At 54.3% G+C, this 21,972-nt stretch overlaps 1 protein-coding gene across 4 annotated transcripts; it reads left to right on the top strand.

Annotated features, from left to right (window-relative positions):
* The first annotated feature begins 931 nt into the window (after positions 1–931).
* On the top strand, positions 932–21,573 carry TRMU (tRNA mitochondrial 2-thiouridylase). Of its 4 annotated transcripts, XR_012494195.2 has the most exons (12): positions 932–1,083; positions 4,339–4,504; positions 8,504–8,610; positions 11,408–11,530; positions 14,455–14,627; positions 16,074–16,127; positions 16,211–16,277; positions 17,800–17,900; positions 18,817–18,944; positions 19,363–19,507; positions 19,906–19,988; positions 20,424–21,573. XR_012494195.2 is itself a non-coding variant. In XM_074326585.2 (11 exons), exons 1-11 carry the CDS (start codon positions 1,002–1,004, stop codon positions 20,574–20,576), a joined length of 1,254 nt encoding a protein of 417 aa, XP_074182686.2. In that variant the 5' UTR covers positions 932–1,001; the 3' UTR covers positions 20,577–21,573. The 4 variants fall into 4 exon arrangements, 3 of the variants coding, with proteins under 3 accessions (XP_074182686.2, XP_074182688.2, XP_088651964.1); XM_074326585.2 differs by lacking the exon at positions 18,817–18,944; XM_074326587.2 differs by lacking the exons at positions 932–1,083; positions 18,817–18,944 and adding an exon at positions 1,168–1,722.
* Positions 21,574–21,972: the final 399 nt, after the last annotated feature.

Genomic DNA, 21,972 nt, shown 5'->3' with positions numbered 1-21,972 from the left:
TGCACCTGTGACCGGCCAGGCCCCCCACGCGCACCTGTGACCGGCCAGGCCCCCCACGCGTGCACCTGTGCCCGGCCAGGCCCCACGCGTGCACCTGTGACCGGCCAGGCCCCACGCGTGCACCTGTGCCCGGCCAGGCCCCACGCGTGCACCTGTGACCGGCCAGGCCCCACGCGTGCACCTGTGACCGGCCAGGCGCCCCACGCGCACCTGTGACCGGCCAGGCCCCCCACGCGCCCCTGTGACCGGCCAAGCCCCCACGTGCACTCAGCCCCACCTCCAGTGCGATGGCCCCGAGGCCCCGCAAACACTGCACCTACCCTGGCAGGCCGCTTCCTGCCGAGAGGAGCCCACGAGACAGAATCACCAAGGCCTCTGCCCCTTCTCAGCCCCACATCTGTTCGTTCCACCAGCAGGGGCTCTAGATTTCACCTCCAAACCCGTCTCTTTCTGGTGCCACCACCTCTGCCAGTAGTCGGCCCTGTCGCAGCCTCCTAACCAGGCTCCCGGCTCCCTCCCCACAGGGCACGAAAGTCTTTCTTAAAATGTAAAGGTGGCCATTTCGCTCCCCGGCTTGAAACTTCCATTAGTTCCCGTTGCCCCAGCCCCGTGCGGCCCCAACCCCCCAACCCACGGCCCAGGCCCGCGGCCTCTCGCAGCAGAACCCAGCTCGGTATCACTCGGCTTTTTGTAAAGAGCCCGCCTGAGCCGCACACTCCTGTGAGTGCTGGGAACGGCACACGCCCGTCCGCGTACAGCTCACACACACACTCATAAAAGTCAGCACTGAGAGTCAGGCAGCGCTGCGCGTCCGGGAAGGAGGACAGCGGGCAGGGCCTCGGGCGAACGTGGAAGCTCCGGGCGACCCTGGCCCGGCGGAACGCTGCGCGCCGGGCACACGCTTCCAGCTGGGCCACGTCCGCGGAGCGTCGCGGCGGGGGCGGGACTTCCGGCGCGGCACGGAAGTGGCAACGGCAGTTAGAGAAGTCGGTGGCGTGCGGATGCTGGCGGCGCGGCACGTCGTGTGCGCCCTGTCCGGCGGCGTGGACAGCGCCGTGGCCGCGCTGCTGCTGAGGCGGAGAGGTGAGGCGGCCCCGTCTCGAGAGTCCCGCCCCTGCCCTGCGTGGCCTTGAGCGTCGCCCCCTCTCCGGGCGTCAGCTGTCGCGCGGGCGCGGTGGGACGGTGTCCTCTCGCGTGGCGCCGCGCTCTTCACCTCCTGCCTGAGGGTGGGAGTGTGCGCGGCCGCAGTCCGCACTGCGTGGGAGCAGTAAGGCCCCGCCACCCGGTTACCACGCTGTGGATCGCGACTCTCCGGCTTTCCCTGGCTCCCCGGCCCGACGTCCTCACTTAACCTTGGGAGGCGACGCGCTCGGGAGGGCACTTGGCTTCTGTGGGCACAGCCCGCTCCGTACAGGTCCTCGTCCTTGCGAGTCCCGCGACAGCCGTCAGGCGGCGTGTGCGGCCAGATCCCCGGGGCGGCGGGGCGGTGAACCGTCTGTGCTCCCTTCAGTCGGTGACACTGTCCGCGAGCGCCAGCGTGTCCGCCGGGCAGCGACGGGCGCCCAGGACCAGGGGCCGAGGTCACTGCCCACCTGAGTGCCCGTCCGTGTGGCCCTCTCCTGTGCGGCCCGTCCTCGCAGGGACGCGTGGGCCCCGCTGTGGGCCGCCCTCGGCGCCGGGCACGCGGAGTGCAGAGGGAGGGAGGCCCCGGGCCTTGGGCCGGTGAGTTAAGCGCCCCCCGTGTGAAATGGGGCGACACCTGCCTCCCGGGGGGACTGGAAGGATTCAGTGACAGTGCGCACAAAGGGTTTACCCCGTGTCCAGCACAGACTAGGCACTCAGAAAACGTTAGTGGTTATTAGTACATAGCGTGTTTCCCGAAAATAAGACCCAGCCGGACCATCAGCTCTAATGCGTCTTTTGGAGCAAAAATTAATATAAGACCTGGTATTATATTATATTATATTGTACTGGGTATTATATAAGACCCAGTCTTATATTAAAATAAGACTGGGCCTTATGTTAATTTTTGCTCCAAAAGAAGCATTAGAACTGATGGTCCAACTAGGTCTTATTTTCGGGGAAACAGTATTAATAAGTAGCCATTATGAGAGAGAGAATAAAAAATGCTAAATAGAATTTACAGTTGTGAGAAAGGGGGAATCAAAGCGTCAGAGGTGGTGGTATCTGAGCTGAGATTCCAGGAACAGCAGGATTTCACTAAGCAAAGAATGGGACAGATGAGGTGGGAAGAAGGGCCTTCCGGCAACAGTGCGGAGCAGTGCTGGGCGGAGCACGAAGCTCGGAGGCGGGACAGTGCTGGCCGGGTCTGGCCGGGAGGGAGGAGGAGGAGGAGGTGGAGAGGAGGACGTTGAACCCTGATTGTGGAAGGTGTTCTATTAGCAGTTTTATGTATTTTTCCGTGTATAATGCGCGCCCGTGTATAATGTTCACCCATGTGTTTGGCCCAAACTTTCAGGGAAGAAAATGTTTCATTTTAATTTTTTAATTAAAATTTTTGTTTACAGTTAGGTACTTGTTTTTTACATTACAAAGGAATTTTAGCATTTATTTTTTAACATGGTACAAGAAATTTTATGTAATAAATAATTATAAAACAAGAACAGATACAAGGTACAAGATATTCTAGAGGTACCGGTAACTAATTTACGATATTTACGCACCATACAAGGCCAAGAACTCTTCCTCGTTGCAAGTTCGTCGTAAGTTCAACAACCGATTATCGTATTCAAGGGTATTATTTTCCAGACGGATATTGTTATTGATTTCTAGAATTACACTTTTAACTCATAAGCATAAATTAAAGAATTAAAAATGTTTATATAGATACGAATTAAGTACTACCCATGTATAATACGCATCCTTATTTTTCCCTCACAAATTGGGCAAAAAAGTGCGCATTATACATGGCAAAATGTGATAGGTTATGTTGGGTAGACAATGCAGAGCCCTTGAAAGTTCCTGACAAGGCGTGTGACACGTTTCGGGAGATGTGGAAGACTGGCCATGGGGAGACCAGGTATATCATTTACTCTTCAGGAAGATAAGCTCTCCTTCCTCCCCAGCATCCAGGCTGTACAACTTCATACTCCAGCCTTCCTGGGGGGAAGCTGATGGATGTAGCCAAGAAAAAGCATGGTCCTCTCCTCTTGGCCTGGAGGGCTTTCCCAGTCTTAGGAGGTACACATCCTGTCACGTGCCCCTGGAAAGTAAAGGGTAGACTAGGCACTGAGGTCCCATCTTCGAGTGCCTGAGCCTGTGCCCGTGTAAGTGGGTCATATCTCCATGAAAATGGTCAGGCAGATGAGGCTATAGAAGATGCTTAAAGCTCTGTGTGGCTGTCTATTCATTCGACAAGCACTATTGAAGTCCCTGTGCTGTGCCGGGCATTGCTAGGTGCTGGGGACGCGGGGTTGTATGAGACACAGCTCCTGCCCTTTGAGGCGCTCTATGCTTCAGTGGGTTGTGGGGAGCCAGGCCTAGAACAACCGGAGCCCCACGTGGCATGCGCTGTAAGAGAAGCAGAAGCGGGCTTTGGGGAGCAGAGCAGGGAGGGCCTGATGACCTGCTGGGGTGGGAGTGGTCTTGCCAGTGTGGCCTTTTAGTTTTGTCATTACCCTGAGGCTGCCCAAAATAACCCGGTTTCTTACACGGGCAGGCGCCTGCCTGCGTGTTCACTAAGACACTCCATCTTAGGCTACAGCTGCTCTCCAATGTTTGGTTGGGTAGTTGTCGCACCAGAAAAGGGAAAAACTAGATCATAAAACGTATAGGTATTACAGCCCTTAGAACAAAATAGCCAAAGTTTAGTTGTCGTTTTTGTCTGAGGACTTAGACTCTCAGCCTTAGGTGATAATTGGAAATAACTTGAAATGAGTTCACGTGTCTGATAACTGGTGCTTTTTATTTGTTTTGAAAAATCTTGTTGAATTTCTGCTCCTTATTTGCACATTTACTAAGTAAGCCTCTGTATGTGTTAGGCATTGTGCTGACACGGGGGGTGGGGTCATGAAGATGAAAACAATACCACCTTGCCCATATCCTGGAGTCCTGCGAACACTTTCAGTCCAACGATGTGTTGTGATGATGGGAGCCTTTGCAGAGTGCTGCCGGAGTGCCGCCAAGTCGGCCGGGGACAGTCAGCCGGCGCGCTCTAAGGTGTGACTCAGAGCCCTGGAGGCCGTGTGGCAGAGGAGGGACTGCCAGGGACAGCAGCGCACAGGCGCGGGAGCGTGGCATGCCAGGGCACTGCTGGGATCTCAGCAACCGCTGCCCTTTTCGCCCAAGGTTGACTTTATGTGCCTGCCTTTGTCACAGGTTACCAGGTGACGGGGGTGTTTATGAAGAACTGGGACTCCCTGGATGAACATGGCGTCTGCGCTGCCGACAGAGACTGTGAGGACGCCTACCGAGTTTGCCAAGTCTTGGACATCCCTTTCCGCCAGGTGTCCTACGTGAAGGAGTATTGGAACGATGTGTTCAGGTGCGTGCAGTTCACAGATGCAGAAAGCGTCCTGATGTGCTGTGGCCCTGGCCCAGGGAAGGGGCGCCGGAGTCAGCCAGACTGCGTCATGGCCCACCGCTCGTTAGCACCACTGCCAAAGACCGGGGGCGGGAGGCCTTAGCCGCCCTCGGGAGCCCTGTGTTAGAGGCCAGGCCTGGATTCCAAAGACCCCTGGCTCTTCTGTTATTTTGCCACCTTCCAGAAGTCTCTTTGCTGCCTCTTGAACCTTGAGATGTTTCTGCTGCTTAGTGTAGGGGAGCTAAGGCAGAGGCCCCCCCGGGAAGGTGTCACGAGGTGAGTGCCCATGCCATGCTGGCCAGTGATTGAGGGGTTCTGAGGAAAGACTTAGGTGAGCCACTCCTCGGTGCCTTTTGAAAACAACAAAAAACAAACACAAAAACTTTAAAAATCAAATATAATCCTAACAGTTATGAAGTGCTTACTCTGTACTGGGCACTGTGCTACATTTGGGAACAAAAAGATATAAACCATGGTTCCGTTCTGTAGGAATTTGCAGGCTAGTTGGGGGAAGGGCATTATTTTCAAGAGAGGTAATGGTGGTGAGTGGCATGTAGGAGGTACCAGAGTCTATGAAGACTGCAGGCTCAGAGGACGGAGAACTATGTCGTGTGGAGTGGGCGGGAAGGCTTCACGAAAGAGGGGACGTTGGACCTGCCCTTGAAAATCACAGAGGAGTAGGGAAGACATTCCAAGTGGGATAGCAAGAGCAGTGGTGACGAGGAGGAGAGGTGCCCATCATTTCTTTTGTGACTATCGAAAAATTTGGCTGGACCCTTGTTGCTGCAGAGGAAGGATGCTGAGGGCTGCAGAGCTGAGCCCTGACGAGGCTGCATGTCTTGGGTGGCCGGTGAAGGGTCCGAGGTGGCAGGGGTATGCCCAGGGGTGGCTTAGGGTTAGGGACAGAAAATCCATGGGTTCGGTCCTGGTTCTGCCACTTACTGCATGACCCTGGGCAATTTACGTGACTTTCCTAAGCCTCGTTTTCTAATCCTCAGTAGGCAATAAATGTAGCTTTTGTTGTTTTCATTGTTAAAAAGACAAATCTGGCAGCCAAGTGTAGGGTGAGTTATGGAGACGACTGAAGGCAGAGAGTCTAAGGAAATGCTGCTGCTGGAGATTTGGATAACGTGGGAGTGTGGATGGGAGGTGAAGGCGGGCTGTGACAGGTCCCCAGAGGACACATGCCCTGGGCAGTCGATGTGAGGCTAAAGAATCACCTGGGCCAGGTCTGGGCTCGCCCCGGAACCCGCACTGTCACAGGCACTTCAGGTGATGCTGATGGCGGGGTCCTTTGGGTCTCACTTTGGGGGACAATGTGATGGGCCTTGGAGCCTGAGTGGAGGGCAAGAGAAAGAGGGGAGGAGCCAGTGGTGGCGTCAAGGTCAAGTTTGGAGCGGTGGGGAGAGCTGGTTTGAGGGATTCCTCTGAGCACTGCAGGGTTTGAGGTGATAGCAAGAAATCCAGGTAAGTGTAAACTTCACCGTTCGTTGCTAAGTTTTGAAAGTGTGTGAGTGAATGTGATTTTTTGGCCACATTCTACCAGGCAGGTAGAATGACTCGTCCCAAGTTCTGCGGGAGGTGGGGGGGCAGACGTTGGCTTAGAGCCCAGGTTCCCAGCCAGTATTCCCAGTGCTTTCCTCTTACTGTCCCTGCACCGAGCCTCAGGGTGAAGGGAGAGCCCATTAGAGTATTACGTCACCTCTGCCTGCTGTCACCGGGCTCTGAGCAGTCTGCCCTCTGACCTGCCCCATCCCGCAGCCTGGGGGCGCAGTTATAATTGTGGTCACTGGCGTCTGCTCTGAACGTCCACTGCTCATAGTGCCCTCTAGCTCGGCAGCTTGGAACCCTTTCGTTCCAGACCACTTGGCCATCTAAGGTCAGAGTCCACGTGGTCTTTCCATCTCCCGCACAAAGTGCAGCGCCGCTCCTGCTCCACCAAACAGGCCGTGCCCCATTGTTTTTGCTAATGGCAGCTGACGCGTGTTCCGTTATGCTCTTGAGGAAATCATTCACAGCATACGCTTTTCATACACGGCTTTGAATGGGCAACCTTTTCATTTAGTACTTGTTATATAGAAAAAGTCTGGGGAGCTGTGGGCATTCAGAGAGTCAAACATGGATTCATCCTTAAGTCGTTCACAGTTTAATGGACCTCTTGACAACTTTCTAACATTAAAAAAAAAAGAAAATAGTATAATAATCTCCAGTGTTGAAAATATGGAGCAGCACGAGTTTTATGCACTCCTGGGAGGCATGAACAGCGATAGGGACCAGTGTCACTGCCTGCTAAAGCCCAAGGTGCTCGTGACCTGTGACCCTCTGCAGTCTTCGTGTGTCTCCTCAATGCGACCCTCTTGAGCAGCATTTTTTTTTAACCCTTATTAATCAATGGAGAGCTTTAGGGTAAATGAGAAAATGATCACGTATACCAGAAATACACCCACTTTTAAACTCCTGAAATGGGCGTCGATCCCCTCTTGCTGTGAGTACTCCGAGACCATGAGATTCTTGCTCAGTGACCTTTCTCCCATGTCCAGCCAGTCCAGTAGAGCAGAAGGCGCTCAGGTAGGGCGCCTGGTCCTCTGTAAGCAGCAGGCCGTTGCGAGTCCTCAGGGGTGCGTGTGGTCACATGAGAAAAGTGTTTTATGGCACATCTGCCCAGTGACCTGGGTTCCCAGGCTGAGATTGTGGGCTGGTTGCTGGAGCCTCGAATTGTAACTCCGGGTTACTTTGTTCCCACTTGGTGGGAGGCATCAGAGGAAGCAGGCTTTCGTGAGTGTGCACACACACACACACACACACACACACGCCCTGTGGGCCTTTGGGAGGCAGAGTGGCCACTGAGCCATAGCAACAGGTGATATTAGGTTGGGGTAAAAGTAATTGCGATTTAAAAGTTAAAAACAATTGGGTCCGGCCCGGTGGCTCAGGCAGTTGGAGCTCCATGCTCCTAACTCCGAAGGCTGCTGGTTCAATTCCCACGTGGGCCAGTGGGCTCTCAACCACATGGTTGCCAGTTCAACTCTTTGAGTCCCGCAAGGGATGGTGGGCTCTGCCCCATGCAACTAAGATTGAACACGGCAGCTTGAGCTGAGCTGCCGCTGAGCTCCTGGATGGCTCAGTTGGTTAGAGTGCGTCCTCTCAACCACAAGGTTGCCGGTTTGAATCCTGCAAGGGATGGTGGGCTGCGCCCCCTGCAACTAGAAACGGCAACTGGGCCTGGAGCTGAGCTGCGCCCTCCACAACTAAGATTGAAAGGACAACAACTTGACTTGGAAAAAAGGCCTGGAAGTACACACTGTTCCCCAATAAATTCCTGTTTCCCTTCCCCAATAAAATCTTAAAAAAATAAAAATACAAAAAAAATAAAAAGTTAAAAACAATTGCAAAAACCGCAATTACTTTTGCACCAACCTACTAGATAATCCTTTATTTTTTTTATCCAGGCTTATTAACTGTGTTTCCCCGAAAATAAAACCTAGCTGGACCATCAGCTCTGATATGTCTTTTGGAGCAAAAATTAATATAAGATCTGGTGTTGATATAAGGCCAGGTCTTATGTAATATATAATGTAATAGTAATATAACATAACATATAAGATCAAGTGTAATATAATAAAATAAAATAATATAATATATAATATAATATATAATATAATACTGGATCTTATATTAATTTTTGCTCCAAAAGATGTATTAGAGCTGATGGTCCGGCTAGGTCTTATTTTCGGGGAAACATGGTAGTTATCATAGATGCAGGTGGAGAGTGCAGCTGGGTTTAAACAAATGTTTGATGAAAAAACTGAAAACAGCTGTGAGCCAAAGTGCTCGTGCTTTGCAGAAAACTGTAGTTTAGGTAAGACAAGGAGAAACTCTAAACAAGTGATGTATCTGATTTATTTTTTGAAGAATATTTCACACTTAGAAATGAAAACGTTCTTTTTCCTTTTATTCCAGTGATTTTTTAAATGAATATGAAAAAGGAAGGACTCCCAACCCTGACATCGTCTGCAACAAGCATATCAAATTCAATTGTTTTTTTCATTATGCTGTGGATAATCTTGGTAAGTAATTTGCATTGTTTTCATTTGTTTTTAAAAAAGTTCACAAGATTTTCAGAGATAGCCTGAAGCCAAAACCTTGTAAACAATGTCATCTTTCAGAAAGAAAGGAAGCAATGAAATGATAGTGTTTTGTTTTTTACTGAGTAAGAAGAACTTCCTGGTAGGCTCACTGGGAGGAGAGATGCCTCTTCATCATGAACCGCTCAAGTACAAGGACAGGCCCAGTGGATTTCGGGAGCGCCCGCTTCCGGATTTCACAGAGCCCTGAGGAGAGAAGTGCTGGATCACGGGCCAGAGAGTTGAGAGCTGGGGCCCCTGGGCCCTGCCTGCCGGTTCAGCCTTGCTGGAGCCGCTCAGTCCCAGACATGCTGAGATTCAGGAGCCCTGACTCGGGGCTCAGGAAACTTGGTGTTGAGTTCATTGTTACTTAATCCTTTTCACTAGTCCTACTCCGACTTCTGCTTGCAGAAGCGGGTTTCCGCTCTAACCGAGAGCAGCCTGTGTCCATGCCTGATTCTGCATCCTGGGTCTCTATTCTGTTGCTCTGATTCAAATCTGTGTCTTAGTGGCCCGTTCTGAAAGCCCATCCTGTGGCCAAGGCCCCGCTGCCCCCGGCAGCCGCCCCCAGATTTTGTCGGTCCCTAAATTTCTGCTTTCTCATTCCCGTCTGCCCGCCGGCACCTCCCCATTCCTGCATGGAGCCTTCCCGCCTCTGCCGTGCTTGTTCAGACTGTCCCTTATCACCTGCTGCTGTGCTGTGTGTGTGCTGGGTTCTTTTTCCATCCCTTGCTTTTGGGGTCACTATAAGAGCTTCTGAAGTTCCGGTACTGGCCTTTCAGTTCGTTCTGTCCCATCTCAGCTCACCCTGCTGTGTCTGGCCATGTGCCCAGGCACATACTTGTGTGTCAGGGACCCAGTGGTGTCACAGGTCTGTTGGCAGCTCTGTCCTGCCAGCACTTCCATTATGACTGAGAGGGGGACAAAGTAGGCATGCAGATCTGATGTACAAGTGACCGGCAGCTGAGATGACAAAGACGAAAAGTTGGTTCATGGAGTGAGGTAGTGAAAAAATACCTACAAAAACAAAAAAGTCTTAACAAATTTGAGCCCTGGACTAACACCGAAAATGTGAAATTGAATGCAGATAAATGCCAAGTTTGCTACCTATGCTCAGTAATTAATTCTCCCAGTACAAGATGGGAAAGATCTGGTGCCACTAGCTGCCCCGAGCTGCCTGTGAGCCTGCAGTCTGGTGTCTGGCGTCAAACCCAGTGCCCCGGAGCTTGCCCTGCAGTCAGAGAGTGTCTGTGGAAGGGAGAGGGCTCTGCTCTGGCCTGCCCTAGGGAGGCCACCTCTGTGGGGCTACATTGAGTTCAGTTTCTCAGGAAAAAGAGTGACAGTCACATGGAGTGTGAATTGAGTTTGATTGTGGGTGTGTCTGGAAATATGCCACATGATGACCTGTGTGATTCCTTCAGGGCCATCACAGCAGCACTCAAGCATCTGAGTTAGGATTACAGTGTTGGAGTGTTCCAGCATGTGACACGAGAGGGCAGATGTGCAGTGTGCAGGGGAGCCGTTCCCTGCAGGGCACAGAGGGCTCTTTGGAGGGGAATGCGTTCCTGGGAGAGTGCGGAGCTCCCTGTATCCTTGGCTTTTCAGGGAGCCCCGAGGGGGCCATCTATAGGGCAGCTTTGGAAGGAATTTTTGTGCTGAATGTTTCCAAGTCCGAGCTTACTGCGTGAACCACGCAGCACAGACTAAAACTCACGGAACCTGAACTTCTGCGATCTCGGCATTCCTCCCAGAGGAATCGGGTGCCACCTGCACACCTGTGGTGGTTCTACAAGGACATAGACTTAAGCGGCTTTTTTGTCTCTATTAGGAAATCACCCAGGATGAGCTCATGTTCCTCAGCGTCCTTCTTCAGGGGGTCACATGCAGCAGGTTGTTCTTGCTGTGTCTTCCGTTTTATGCTGAGCTAGTTCAGTTGGTTAAGTACTGAGTCGGTTTTGCTGCACCTTCCAGAAAAATCTTGCAATACTGAGTATCTGACATTTGCACACAGGGAGAGGTTATGGACTAATATGTGCCTTGGGAGGTTCTTTCACTTTTTTCATTATGTGCAAAGAAAAAATTGAATATGCTGGATGGTCCTTCACTGTGATAAAACTAATACGTATTTATGAAAGAAAGCTTAAAACTACAGAACAGTAAAACCAGGAGAGAAAAATGTCATCTGTAGTTTCACTTCCCAGAATCAAACGAATAGACTTTTGGATTATATATATATATATATATATATATATTTTTTTTTTTTTTTTTTTTTTTTTTTTTCCCGCCTAAGTCATAAGCATTTTCCCATGTCATTAAAATTTCTTTGTAAGTGGCACTGTTATTATCATGATGGCATTTTCATTTACTTCATATTCTAACGTTAAACATTTTGGTTGGTTTTAGTTTTCCCTTAGCATAAGAAACACTGAAATGAGCTTTTGGTACTTAAATCTCTGTGTGCATATCTGACTCTTTCCTTAAGCTAGAAGGGATGAATGGATAGTCACTTTTGAAAGGCATGTAAAGATTCAGTAAAACCTTGTAGCAAGTTTCTCTCATTTTAAATGAGGAGTAAGGGCCACTTAGGTACCAGAGCTTGAGGTGTGCCCCTTGCGAGTGGGCGGGTCCCTCAGGGTGAGACTCGGGTGTGTGCTTCTTTAAGCACCTGAGCTGGCGCCGGCCAAGACCATCCAACACAAGCCTGAAGTCTGCTCCCCCTGTGTTTTTACAAACCTCACAGGAGCCGATGCAGTTGCCACCGGTCACTATGCAAGAACTTCGCTGGAAGACGAAGAAGTCTTTCAGCAGAAGCACATCAAGAGGCCAGAAGGGCTTTTCAGAAACCGATTTGAAGTTAGAAATGGTAAGTCGACGTGCCCAGGTCAGAGCTTATGATTCTGAACAAAGTGAAGTATTTTGAAGCATGACGGTGGGTCAGTGTTTGAGCGTAGCTGCCAGACCTCCGTGTGTTCCAAGCCAGCTTGTTTCCTTTGGTTTCCTCTTTGAAAAGGCACAGTCACCGGAGGGTCCTTTCCCCCAAGGCCTGTGATTGGGCCAAAGGAGAAGTCCCACTCGGGGGCCCGGCAAAGGCTGGTGGGAAATGGAATCCAAAATGTATAGCCCAGTTGTAGACACTGCGTGTTGGTGGCTTGCTGGTTCCCACAATGCTTGAGGAACTACTTGACAGTCGTTGCAGTGCTGTAGGCCCTGTTACTTAGCAGTCCGTTTCCGAGGGCTTGAGATGAAGGTATACTTAGTGTGACACGAGTACTGGGATCTGGTGTTCACAGCCCAGGCCCAGTGGCCAGGCTTAGAGCTATGTTTACAAAGATTATGTTTACAAATTAGTGTATCAGTGTCAAAGGCAGCAAAGTGTTGCTTTCCTAGAAAAACATACATGCCAAACAGCCACTAGGAAGCTGCTGGCTCGTCCTGATGCACATCTGTGTGTAGAAAAGAGGAATCACCTCGCTGTGAAGTGAAAGAAACATGGGCTCAGAGCCACGTTTCTGCAAGGAATCTCTGTATTGTAGGAACCTGGAAAGATGAGCGTTTCTCCTTGTGGCCAGCCCGCCTCTCGGCCCCCTGCCGCTCCCCCCAGCCCAGGGCTTTCTGTGCACTTGTATCATTTCCCTCCTCTTAGCAGGGTCAGGAGGTGTATACACCCATCCCATTTCACAGGTGAGGAAACTGATGCTTGGAGAAGTCGTTTTACTTGGGTACCTTCGGTGGGAGAGCTGGATCTCAGCCCAGTTCTGCCCAGCTCCATAACGCATGTCCTTTCTGCTGTCCCAGGCCCCACCTGAGTTCTGACCTCTGTCACCGAGCCCACTCGGAAGGCTGCAGCCCTTATGCAGTAGTGCACTTTGTCACGGGAGTCCTGAGTGTGGTGGCAGTTGCTTGGCTGCCCCTGTTTTCCTTCCCTCCATATCAGGAAGACACGGCTTTGAACTCACCCAATAAACATGGATTTCAGGGACCTGAGTAGACGAAGGGACCTTGAGTAGACGTGCCTGCTCACCTCCTAAATAATGTTCTGCCTCACTCACAGAGCTGCCCGGACTCTCTGATGGGCCACGGGCACTCTGAGACTTCTCTGCCCTCGGTGGCACACTTTCTGTTGAGGAGGTTTGACGTGGTTACTTTAATAATACCACCGTGTCTATTTGCAGTGTGTCTTTTTTGAACACTAAAGCTTTTTAGTTTATTACAGTTGCCCTGGAGACCTGGAACAGGGCCTCCTGGCCTGGGCCTGGGCCCTTGGGGAGCGGGCACAGGGGACAGCAGAGAGCCTGGTCCCGGGGTTAGTCGGCCCTGAAGCTGGGGCTCTTGGTAGATCTCCTGTCCTGTACAAGGTGGCGAGTGGCACCACTGGCCTGGACCTGTGACCATGGGGCCTGAAGGAGCGAAGGGGAAGGTGCGAGAGTAAAGCTCCCGGCACAGCAGGCCCTCAGCAGGTGTTACTTCCTTTCTAGGGTTTAGGATAGCCAGCTTTCTTTGTAAAAATAATAGATTTTGAGTTGTTTTCAAATAACTCAGAGCTACGAGAAAATGCAAATTGTTCCCAGTATTCTGAGGCTTTGATACACACACTGTTTGACTGAATTTATTTTTGGAACAAAAAGCAGCACTTGGCAAATGAGTCTGCCTGATGATTGGTTGAGTGAACTCTGTTTTTCATTTTTCAACTGGTTTTGCTGTTTTGCACGTAAAAAGCGATGGAATAGAAACTCAGGTGGTTGGGCTCAGCCTGCAGCTCTCCTGTTGGTGCTGGCACCACTTTGGGCCCGTTACTCTCATTGCCCGAGCTTCAGTTTCCTTGTCTGTGAAGTAGGGGTAATTCTACCTCCCACAACAAATGTGAGAACAAATCTGGGGTCACGGGTGGGAAACATTAACTACACAGCAAGCGTATTACACATGTGCAGCCGCTCTGAGTGCAGCTTATTGAGGCTTCTCTTAGCAGAGATACGAAAAATGGTGAAAGAATCCATAATACCGGTACTAAGTTAGTTGTTTCCATTAGTTATTAAACTTCAAAGTGGGAAACTCAGCAGTTACAATCACAGAAACTCTCACACACCAGGCAGGCCTGCCCTGGCCGAGAGCTGGGGCCGGGCCTTCTTTCTGAATCAGTGTCGTGTCACTCCTCCGCACTGCTGCCCTCAAGCTGGAAACGGTTCCTCATAGTAAAATAGAGCCGATCAGAGAAATCGCAGAGGGGCAGCTAACAAATGTTAGCTTGGACTCGACACAAAAAGCATTTTTACCAACGAAGAAAATGCACTTAGAAGTAGAGAGCTGCCTCAGGCGGACAGTCCTTCCCCAGCAGTGGGACCTGGAAGCCGAGGGGCCTTGAACACAGCCCCACGTCAGCACGTCGCTGATTGTTAGGGGAGAGCACAGCCGACAGCACGTCGGCGGGGTCTGCTGCAAGTTGTCTCGTCCAGTTTTCCCACATGGGCTGCATTTATTCGAAACTTGTGTGTTTTTTTTCGCGGGATGTTTCAGCTTTGAAAATAGTATCATCTAAAGTGTGAACTGGAATAAATTTCCGTATCATGTAAAGTCTACCTTTCCTGTATTGTTTTAAATGGTAGGTGAATTGGGAGTGAGACTTTTTCTGGCATGAACCACAGAGGTTCTTTTTTCAGCAGTCTGCTGTTGAGTACTGGGCTTTGTTCCTGCCCCACCAGGGTGATCGAGCTCGGTGACCAGGAAGACGTTATGAAGAGAAAGCACGGGTGTTCTGTTCCTGCAACCTCTCTTGTTCTTTACTCTTGGCAGCGGTAAAGCTTCTCCAAGCAGCCGACAGCTTTAAAGACCAGACCTTCTTTCTCAGCCAGGTTCCCCAGGATGCCCTGAGGAGAACCCTCTTCCCTCTGGGGGGGTTAACAAAAGAGTTTGTAAAGAAAATAGCTGCTGAGAACAGACTTCATCATGTGCTTCAGAAGAAGGAGGTAGGACTGAGGGGGGTGTGTGCGCATGTCCGGCGGGAGCAGGGGCCTGTGGTCGCTACACCCGGAGAAGCTGGTTATGTGCATAGCAGGAGGCTCCGCTGACATTCAGAAAGCAGCTTGGAAGTGACTGCTCCCTCCTGCCCCTGCCCGGCCCCTCTGGGATGGACGGCTTTCCTGGCAGCCCTGGTAGCTCCTTGGGTACTGTTGGCCCAGCCGCCAGGAGAGAGCAGGGCAGGAAGGACCAGGCACCGTGGCTCCGGTTTCATCACTCATCCAGCACCCTCGTCGAGTGCCTTCTTTGTGTCTCCGAGGATTCATGGGGAGCACGCAGATTGATTGATCCCTGCCTTCATGGAGCTGACGGTCAAAGCGGCAGACACACAGGCACATACCACTGTAAACGCAGAAAAGGTCTGGGAGAGAGGAAGCACCGTGGGCCCAGATTTAGATGGAGGGATAGAGACACCAAGAAAGGCCTCTGAGAATTTAGTGTCACGTAGACAGTTAGCGAAAAACAGTCCAGGAAGTGGGCAGCGCATGTGCAAAGGCCCTGAGGCCAAAAAGAGCCTCGTACTGTGACGGGCGGAAGGTAAAGCCAGTGTGTTGGGGGCTGGTGCTTGAGGGTGGGGAGCGATGGGACGATCCCAGAGAGCTCCGCTGAGCCCTGGTCGGCTCGGTGCACTCCGGCCATTCAGGTGGGGCAGCTTTAGCTGTAGCCGCCACTTCCTGTCTGTCTTCCTGGGAATGGGCGTGGCGGTGCCTTCTGTCAGCAAGTCACTGTCTCCTCCCCCCCATTCCTCTACCCGTCCACTCTGTTCTTCTCTACCTGTTCCGTTTCCAAGTGACTGGTAGGAGCTGAGGGAGCCACCCTCATAGGACCCACAGTCCAGAGACAGAAAGCAAAGGATAAGTGATAAGGCCATCTGGTGATCATGGCAGGGAGAGCGTGTCCCGCTCAGTCTCCTGGCGCTAGGACCTGCCACGTGAGGAAGGGGATGCTCTGTGGATGCTTCAGCTTCTGGCCTGGCCGTTCCACTTCCTGTTCCTGCTGCTGTCCCTTTCTCTCCCCTGAGACTCATGCACAGTGAAGGGCTGACGCAGCTTTAGTTTTCTTTCCTGGGGCAGCTGGTCCGACGGTCGGCAACGCGGGGCCAGACCCGGCTGGGTATGGAAGTGGTGTGGCTTTGCTTACTGAGCTGGCGAGGGCCAGGCTTCAGGACCATCAATAAACCCCGAGAGGCTGGCATTCTGGAAGCCCCCCGAGCTGTTTGTGGGTTGTGACTGGTGTCTGGGTGCTGGAGGAGGAAAGCCAGCCCTGGGCCTGGAAGTGTGGTGAGGCCCCAGGCAGGAGGTGCGGCCCCTGCACGCCTGAGCGGAGGAGATGCAGGCCCGTCTGAGGGCAGACGCCTGCCTGCCCCCATCTCACGTCGGCTTCCTTCATTTCAGAGCATGGGCATCTGCTTCGTTGGTAAAAGAAATTTTGAAAATTTCATCCTTCAGGTGAGTGTTCTTAGATGCGAAAGGATGGAGCCATGTTTCTGCCCCAGACCTGGTCTCGTAGTAATGAAGTGTTTGTTTTCCAGTATTTACAGCCTCGGCCTGGTAAATTTATTTCTATAGAAGACAATAAAGTTCTGGGGACACATCAAGGTGAGCCGCACCTCTGGCTGCTTTTCATTGTGAACTCCTTGAGTTGCGGAGCCTGCCCTGGGGAGGAGGTGTGGGCCCTGGGGAGGAGGTGTGGGCCCTGGGGAGGAGGTGTGGGCCCCGGGGAGGAGGTATGGGCCCCGGGGAGGAGGTGTGGGCCCCGGGGAGGAGGTGTGGGCCCCGGGGAGGAGGTGTGGGCCCCGGGGAGGAGGTGTGGGCCCCGGGGAGGAGGTGTGGGCCCCGGGGAGGAGGTGTGGGCCACGGGCCGCCATAGCAGTTTTGACAGGGATGTTTGTGTTTCCCAATGTGGTCTCCTTCTAAGTGTGGCAGCTAATCTGATTCAAAGACTTCGCTCTCTGAGTTATGCAATAAGCCCCTGTAAATAGAATTACAGAATTACTTTTTCACTATATAAAGGAAATAAACTACAGAAAAATTCCACCCTGATGAAAGCAGTTAGGTTGACTTCAAAGCATGAGCTTCATGCTTTAGGACAGTGTGAGGAGATGGCCTCAGAAGGTGTCCTGCATGTATGTGGCGGGGGTGCTGCTCACTCATGGGCAGGAACGGGGGGCGGGGGCACCGTGGGCCTGCACTGCATGGCGGGGGGCACACCGGGACAAGCACGTCCGGCAGAGGTCCCTGCCCAGGGCGGGAGGGCGGAAGTTGGGTCAGTGAGTGGGGGGGCTGTGCCCTTGGCGGCCTGATGACCACATGAGTGCTGACCTGGTGTGGGTGCGACCTGCGGGAAGGACGAGGGTGGCCGCTCAGACATGGACACGCTCACAAATGGGTCATTCTTTGGAGATCCCCCACCGCGCTTTGGGCAGATGGCTTCCCCTTCTGTAGGGGGAGCGGGGCTTACATGTCACAGGCTCCTGAGCGTTTCTGAGATGGCAGGAGGTGACAGCCCTGCTGGGGACACAATTGCAGGGTGCTCCCAACCTGTCTCCAGCAGGAGGCTCAGAGGACTCATGGCCCAGAGGCCTGCGGTTCAGTTGTCGGCTTTCAGGAAGTTGCGCGCCGTGACTCCCTCAGTTGTCTCTGCCGCACGTGTGTCATTCTGGGGCAGGGATGGAGGGGTGGCCTGGCCATTTGGCCTTGTGATATTTGTTGTGGGGATGGGGTGCACAGAGGTAGTCAGGAGGGATCAGGCACAGAAATCGGGGCAGCAGCTGGTGCCCGGGTGGGGGCACACCTGTGACACCCACAGATACATCAGGGGCTCAGCAAGTGGGTGCTCGTGCCTTCAAATGAGCACTCGGCCCACATTCTAAGGAGTGGTCCTCCTCGTGGGTCAGGCGGTCGCAGGGTGCGAGGGGCAGCCCAACCCAGGCGGCCATGCAGATGGGACGAGCTCGGGTGCTCCACCGGGGCTGACACTGGTGGTTGGAGAACCTCGGCCTCTCCGGGCTGCCCCTTGGTGGCCCACAGAGCCCGCCTGCTGCCCGCCCGCCCTCCTCCCGTCACAAGGGGTGTGGTGTTTGAGGCTCGTCCCCACCTCACTGAGAAACTGTTCCCATAGGTTGGTTCCTGTACACTTTGGGCCAGAGAGCCAAGATCGGCGGCTTACGCGAGCCTTGGTATGTGGTGGAGAAGGACAGCGTCAAGGGCGACGTGTTTGTGGTGAGTCGGGCTGGCCTTTCAGGTGGTGCCGGGGGCCACCGTGTGGGCGCCACCAGGCAGGGTGGCGCAGCCCCGCGGAGCAGCAGTGGCTGCTGAGCCTCTGGCCTCTGGCTCTGGGGGTTGGCCTGAGGTGCCAGGAGCATTTCGCGTAACGTACTTATTAGGCCCTTTCTATATGCTGGTAACTCCATGAATCACCACATTAGTCCCTAGAGGTAGATACTGTTCCAAGGGTTTTGCCAAAGGGCAAGACTCAGAGGTCAGGAGGTCCTGTGGAGAGGAGGTCGCTCAGGACCTGGGATTGGGTCTGCACACAGAACATTCCAGCAAGTGATTGTTGAACAATGTCAGTGGCAGAGCCAGGACCAAACCAGGCTGTCTGCCACGGGGGGCCCTGCGCCACTGTGCCCCTGGATTCCTTCCTTGAGCTCTAGAGCAGGGCTTCCCAGAGGGGCGAGCTTGACTTCCCTGTGCCCCTCGGGACATTTGGCAATGTCTGGGACATTTTGGGTTGTCACAACACAGGGGAGGGTGGCGGGAATAGGCAGCACTGGTGTCTAGTGGGTGGAGGCCAAGGAGCCCTCGCCTGTAACAGAATGATCCAGCCCAAATCTCAGTGGTGTTGAGGTTGAGAAGCCCTGCTCTGAGCGAGCTGGGTGCCATCTTGTGCTTGGTCACAAAGCTGGGGGACATTCTCTTAGACACAGGCAGAGAGGCCAGCAGCCACCGCCTCCCAGTTCTGGGGCATCTCCTTTCAAGAAGAGCTGTGGGCGTAAAAGCCTGGACAGCGATTCCAGCCAAGCGTGAATTAAAGTGATTTTAGTGTAAAATGCAGTGGTCTCTTTTACTTTCAGAAAAAACAGAAGCGTCATCTACTGACACTTGTCTCTGTATGGTCTCCCTGCCGCCTTCTTAGAGCCCGAAACCCCAGGACGTAGCACCTTTGGTCTGCCTCAGGGGCAGGCTAGCTAGACTCTGGAAGGCCAGGAGCGCTTGGGGGTCGGGGACAGGGTCCTCAGAAGCAGACAGCCTCAGCTGGCCCCGGTGAGCCAGCACTTGGGGTTTGGTGGGATTCCTGCAGTGGCCTTTTCGAGAGATGAGCCACGGGCATGGCCGGCCCGTGTCCCTGGCGCTGGCCCCAGGCGGGTTGTGGTGGCAGTGAAACTTGAACTTGAAGGAGGACTGCTGAGTACAGTCATGAGGTCAGATTGCATGCACTCTGTTGCTTGCCAAGTGTGACCATGACAAGTGACTTTCCATCCTGGGCCTAGTTCCCTCTTCTGCAAAATGGGGTCAAAAGGCTCCTGAGAGAATCATGAATTTCCATGTCAGACACTTCAATTTTCATGTGTGTTTGCTGTCAGGATTGTTGTTAGTGAAGGACAGTGAGGTGGCCATGGGGCAGGGGGTCCCTGCGGCCAAGGGTTCCCGGGCGTCACGACCTTCGCATCCTGCTCCTCAGGCCCCGCGCACCGACCACCCGGCCTTGTACAGGGACCTGCTGCGGACCAACCGCGTGCACTGGATCGCGGAGGAGCCGCCCGCAGCCCTGGTCCGCGACAAGATGATGGAGTGCCAGTTCCGGTTCCGCCACCAGATGGCGCTAGGTGACTGAGCGGCTGCGATCGCTGGGAGAGGCCAGATTTACGTTGGCCTTAGCATTAGACCCCCGGCAGCAGAGCCCCTGTTGTGAAGATTATATACCATGTTCAAACGCCCCTTTCCCTCTGCCCACGTGGGGGACAGGCCTGGGAGGCGCGGGGGCCCAGCTCAGCTTCCTTTGTCCGGGATGCGGGGAGGGTTCCCGGAGGTCAGCGCTGAGCTGAGGGTCCTGGTAGTGTGTGTGCTTCCTGAGGGCCCAGGCGGGCTGCACGGTCCTCCCTCCCACCCCGGACCCTGCCTCCGCCCGCCTGGCGCTCCTTCCTTCCCGGGGCCTGAGACCTGGGGCAGACCACATACGGCCAGGCCAGGCCGTGTCCCTCCAAGGGCCCCTCTCTTCACCCAGTGCCCTGTGTCTTGACCCTCAACCAAGATGGCACCGTGTGGGTGACGGCTGTGAAGGCTGTGCGGGCCCTCACCCTGGGACAGGTGAGTGGGTGCCCAGCCCAGCTGAGCTCCGGAGGGGGGAGGGGACACCCGGCAGGAAGGCCACGTGTGGCGCAGGCCCGCCCTGGAGTGGAGATGGGCTTTAGCACTTGCTTGGCGGCCCCCAGCGGGGCCCACACTGGTGAGTGGCTTGTGGCCGATGGGTTTCAGGCTTCTCCCCACCAGAGCACCTGAGTCCCAGGGAGGGGCTGTGGGTGCTCAGGTCACACGACCAGACCAGTGAACGTGGGGGCCGCTGGCCTTGCCCTGCCTCCAGGCGGGTGGGCCCCAGGGACTGGGACAGATAGAAGAGGCAGAGAGCATTGTCCCCCCTCCCGCCCCAGACCAGCAGGCCCGGCTCCTGGCTGCTGTGCACACATCCCTGGTGCCCAGGGTGCCGAGTCCCGCTGCAGCTGACACGGCCTCTCTCCTCTGCAGTTTGCCGTGTTCTACAAAGGGGGTGAGTGCCTGGGCAGTGGGAAGATCCTGCGTCTGGGGCCGTCTGCCTACACACTCCAGAAAGGCAAGAGCAAATCCACAGTGGCCACCGACGGCTCCGGCGACAGTCCAGGCTCGGGTCCCGCGCTCTAAGTGCTGGCAGCAGATGTGATGGAGCAGAGCCTAGGGTGGCCAGCCAGGGTCTACCCGGGTTGATGCCGCTGAACCGGGGGGCCTGGCCCGGGAGAGCCCAAGAAGGCCCGTCCTGTCTTCTCCAAGTTGGAGCTCTGGCCAGGAGGACTTGCCTGCTGGTGGCTCTGTCCCAGGCGCCCGTTACAGAGTCCCTTTCCTACCCAGGGAAGGTTTCCACCAGGAGCACACGGAGGGCACCTGTGCAGGGGCTGCAGGGACAGCGTTGAATAAAACTTCTGTCCAGGACGTGGATTCTGACGGCGGCCTCCGTGGGTGGAGGACCAGGTGGGCTGTCGCGAGGGCTCCACAGCACGCCCCCGGCGTGTGGGAAGGCAGGTGGACAGCACAGAGAAGCGATGGAAGCCCCGCCCTCCTCTCCCTGTGATCCTGGCCTCACCTAAGGCTGAGGCACGTGACGGGCCTTGAGCTGAGTCCCAGCAGCTCAGGGTCTGGGAAGGATGAGACCTTGGGGCCACCCTATCCCTGCAGGGTGCCCAGCACCCTGGCTGCTGTGTCATGTTGAAAACTGCAGGCGTCTTCGTCCCAGCGAGGGGTTCCCGTGAGGTGGAAAGTTGGCTGGGGTGCACGTGTGCGTGTCTTTGGGCTACCAGAAGCGAAGGCCTCTGGCTGGTACGCAGCAGACGCGGATGCTCACAGGTCTGGAGGCGGTCAGCATGGTCGGGTGAGGGCCCCGGTGGGTCCCAGGGCCACCTCCTCTGTCCTCACACAGGAGAAGGGCCCTGGTCCCATCCTGGGGCTCCACCCTCCTGCCCTAAGCACCTCCTGAAGGCCCCCGGCCCAGCGCCGTCACATCGGGTGTTAGGGTTTTTACCTGTGAATTTCAGGGACACACACAGACCACAGCAGTGCGTGTGTGTGCGTGCATGTGCTGTGTGCCCGGCTGGGAGCTGCTTGGAGATGAGAATAAAGAACTTCAGAGCTGGGTGTGCTGAGTGGAGACACGCTTTGGCCTCGTGCATTTTCGTCACCACTGAGTCCTGGTGTGACTGTCACCTTCCTGTCTGTTGAAAGGGGCTGGGCACTGGCCTGGGACTCAGAGGCCGGAAGTTTAGAGATGCACAGATCTGGTTCCGCCACTTTCCCTCGTGGCCGTTGTGCCGCTGAGAGGGGTTGTCTGCTGGGTCGGGCAGGACACACAGCCTCCAACTTCCCTGTGCCAGGGTGGGGGGTGGGCAGGGGCAGCGCCCTGTGGGCCCCAGGTGCTCTGTCCCCAGGGCTCAGCTACCTGTCCTGGGCTCCCTCTCACTGGCCTCAGACCCACAACTTTCTCGATGCTTTAAGGCAGGCTCCTGTGGGAACTAGAAGTGTGGTTCCCTGTCTCCGTGCATGGAAGGTT

The sequence above is a fragment of the Rhinolophus sinicus genome, chromosome 1 (genome assembly GCF_057876585.1).
Source record: "Rhinolophus sinicus isolate RSI-liver-muscle chromosome 1, RSI-T2T, whole genome shotgun sequence".
NCBI lineage: Eukaryota > Metazoa > Chordata > Mammalia > Chiroptera > Rhinolophidae > Rhinolophus > Rhinolophus sinicus.
The sequence above is the reverse complement of the archived record's forward strand: the minus strand, read 5'-3'. Positions and strand labels throughout refer to the sequence as shown.

Excerpts from the sequence above, each read along its gene's own strand:
- TRMU (XM_074326585.2), top strand. The coding sequence starts at position 1,002 with ATGCTGGCGGCGCGGCACGTCGTGTGCGCCCTGTCCGGCGGCGTGGAC. Across the intron at positions 1,084-4,338 it reads GCTGCTGCTGAGGCGGAGAG|GTTACCAGGTGACGGGGGTG; the intron begins GTGAGGCGGCCC and ends CCTTTGTCACAG. Across the intron at positions 16,128-16,210 it reads TTGAAAATTTCATCCTTCAG|TATTTACAGCCTCGGCCTGG; the intron begins GTGAGTGTTCTT and ends TTTGTTTTCCAG.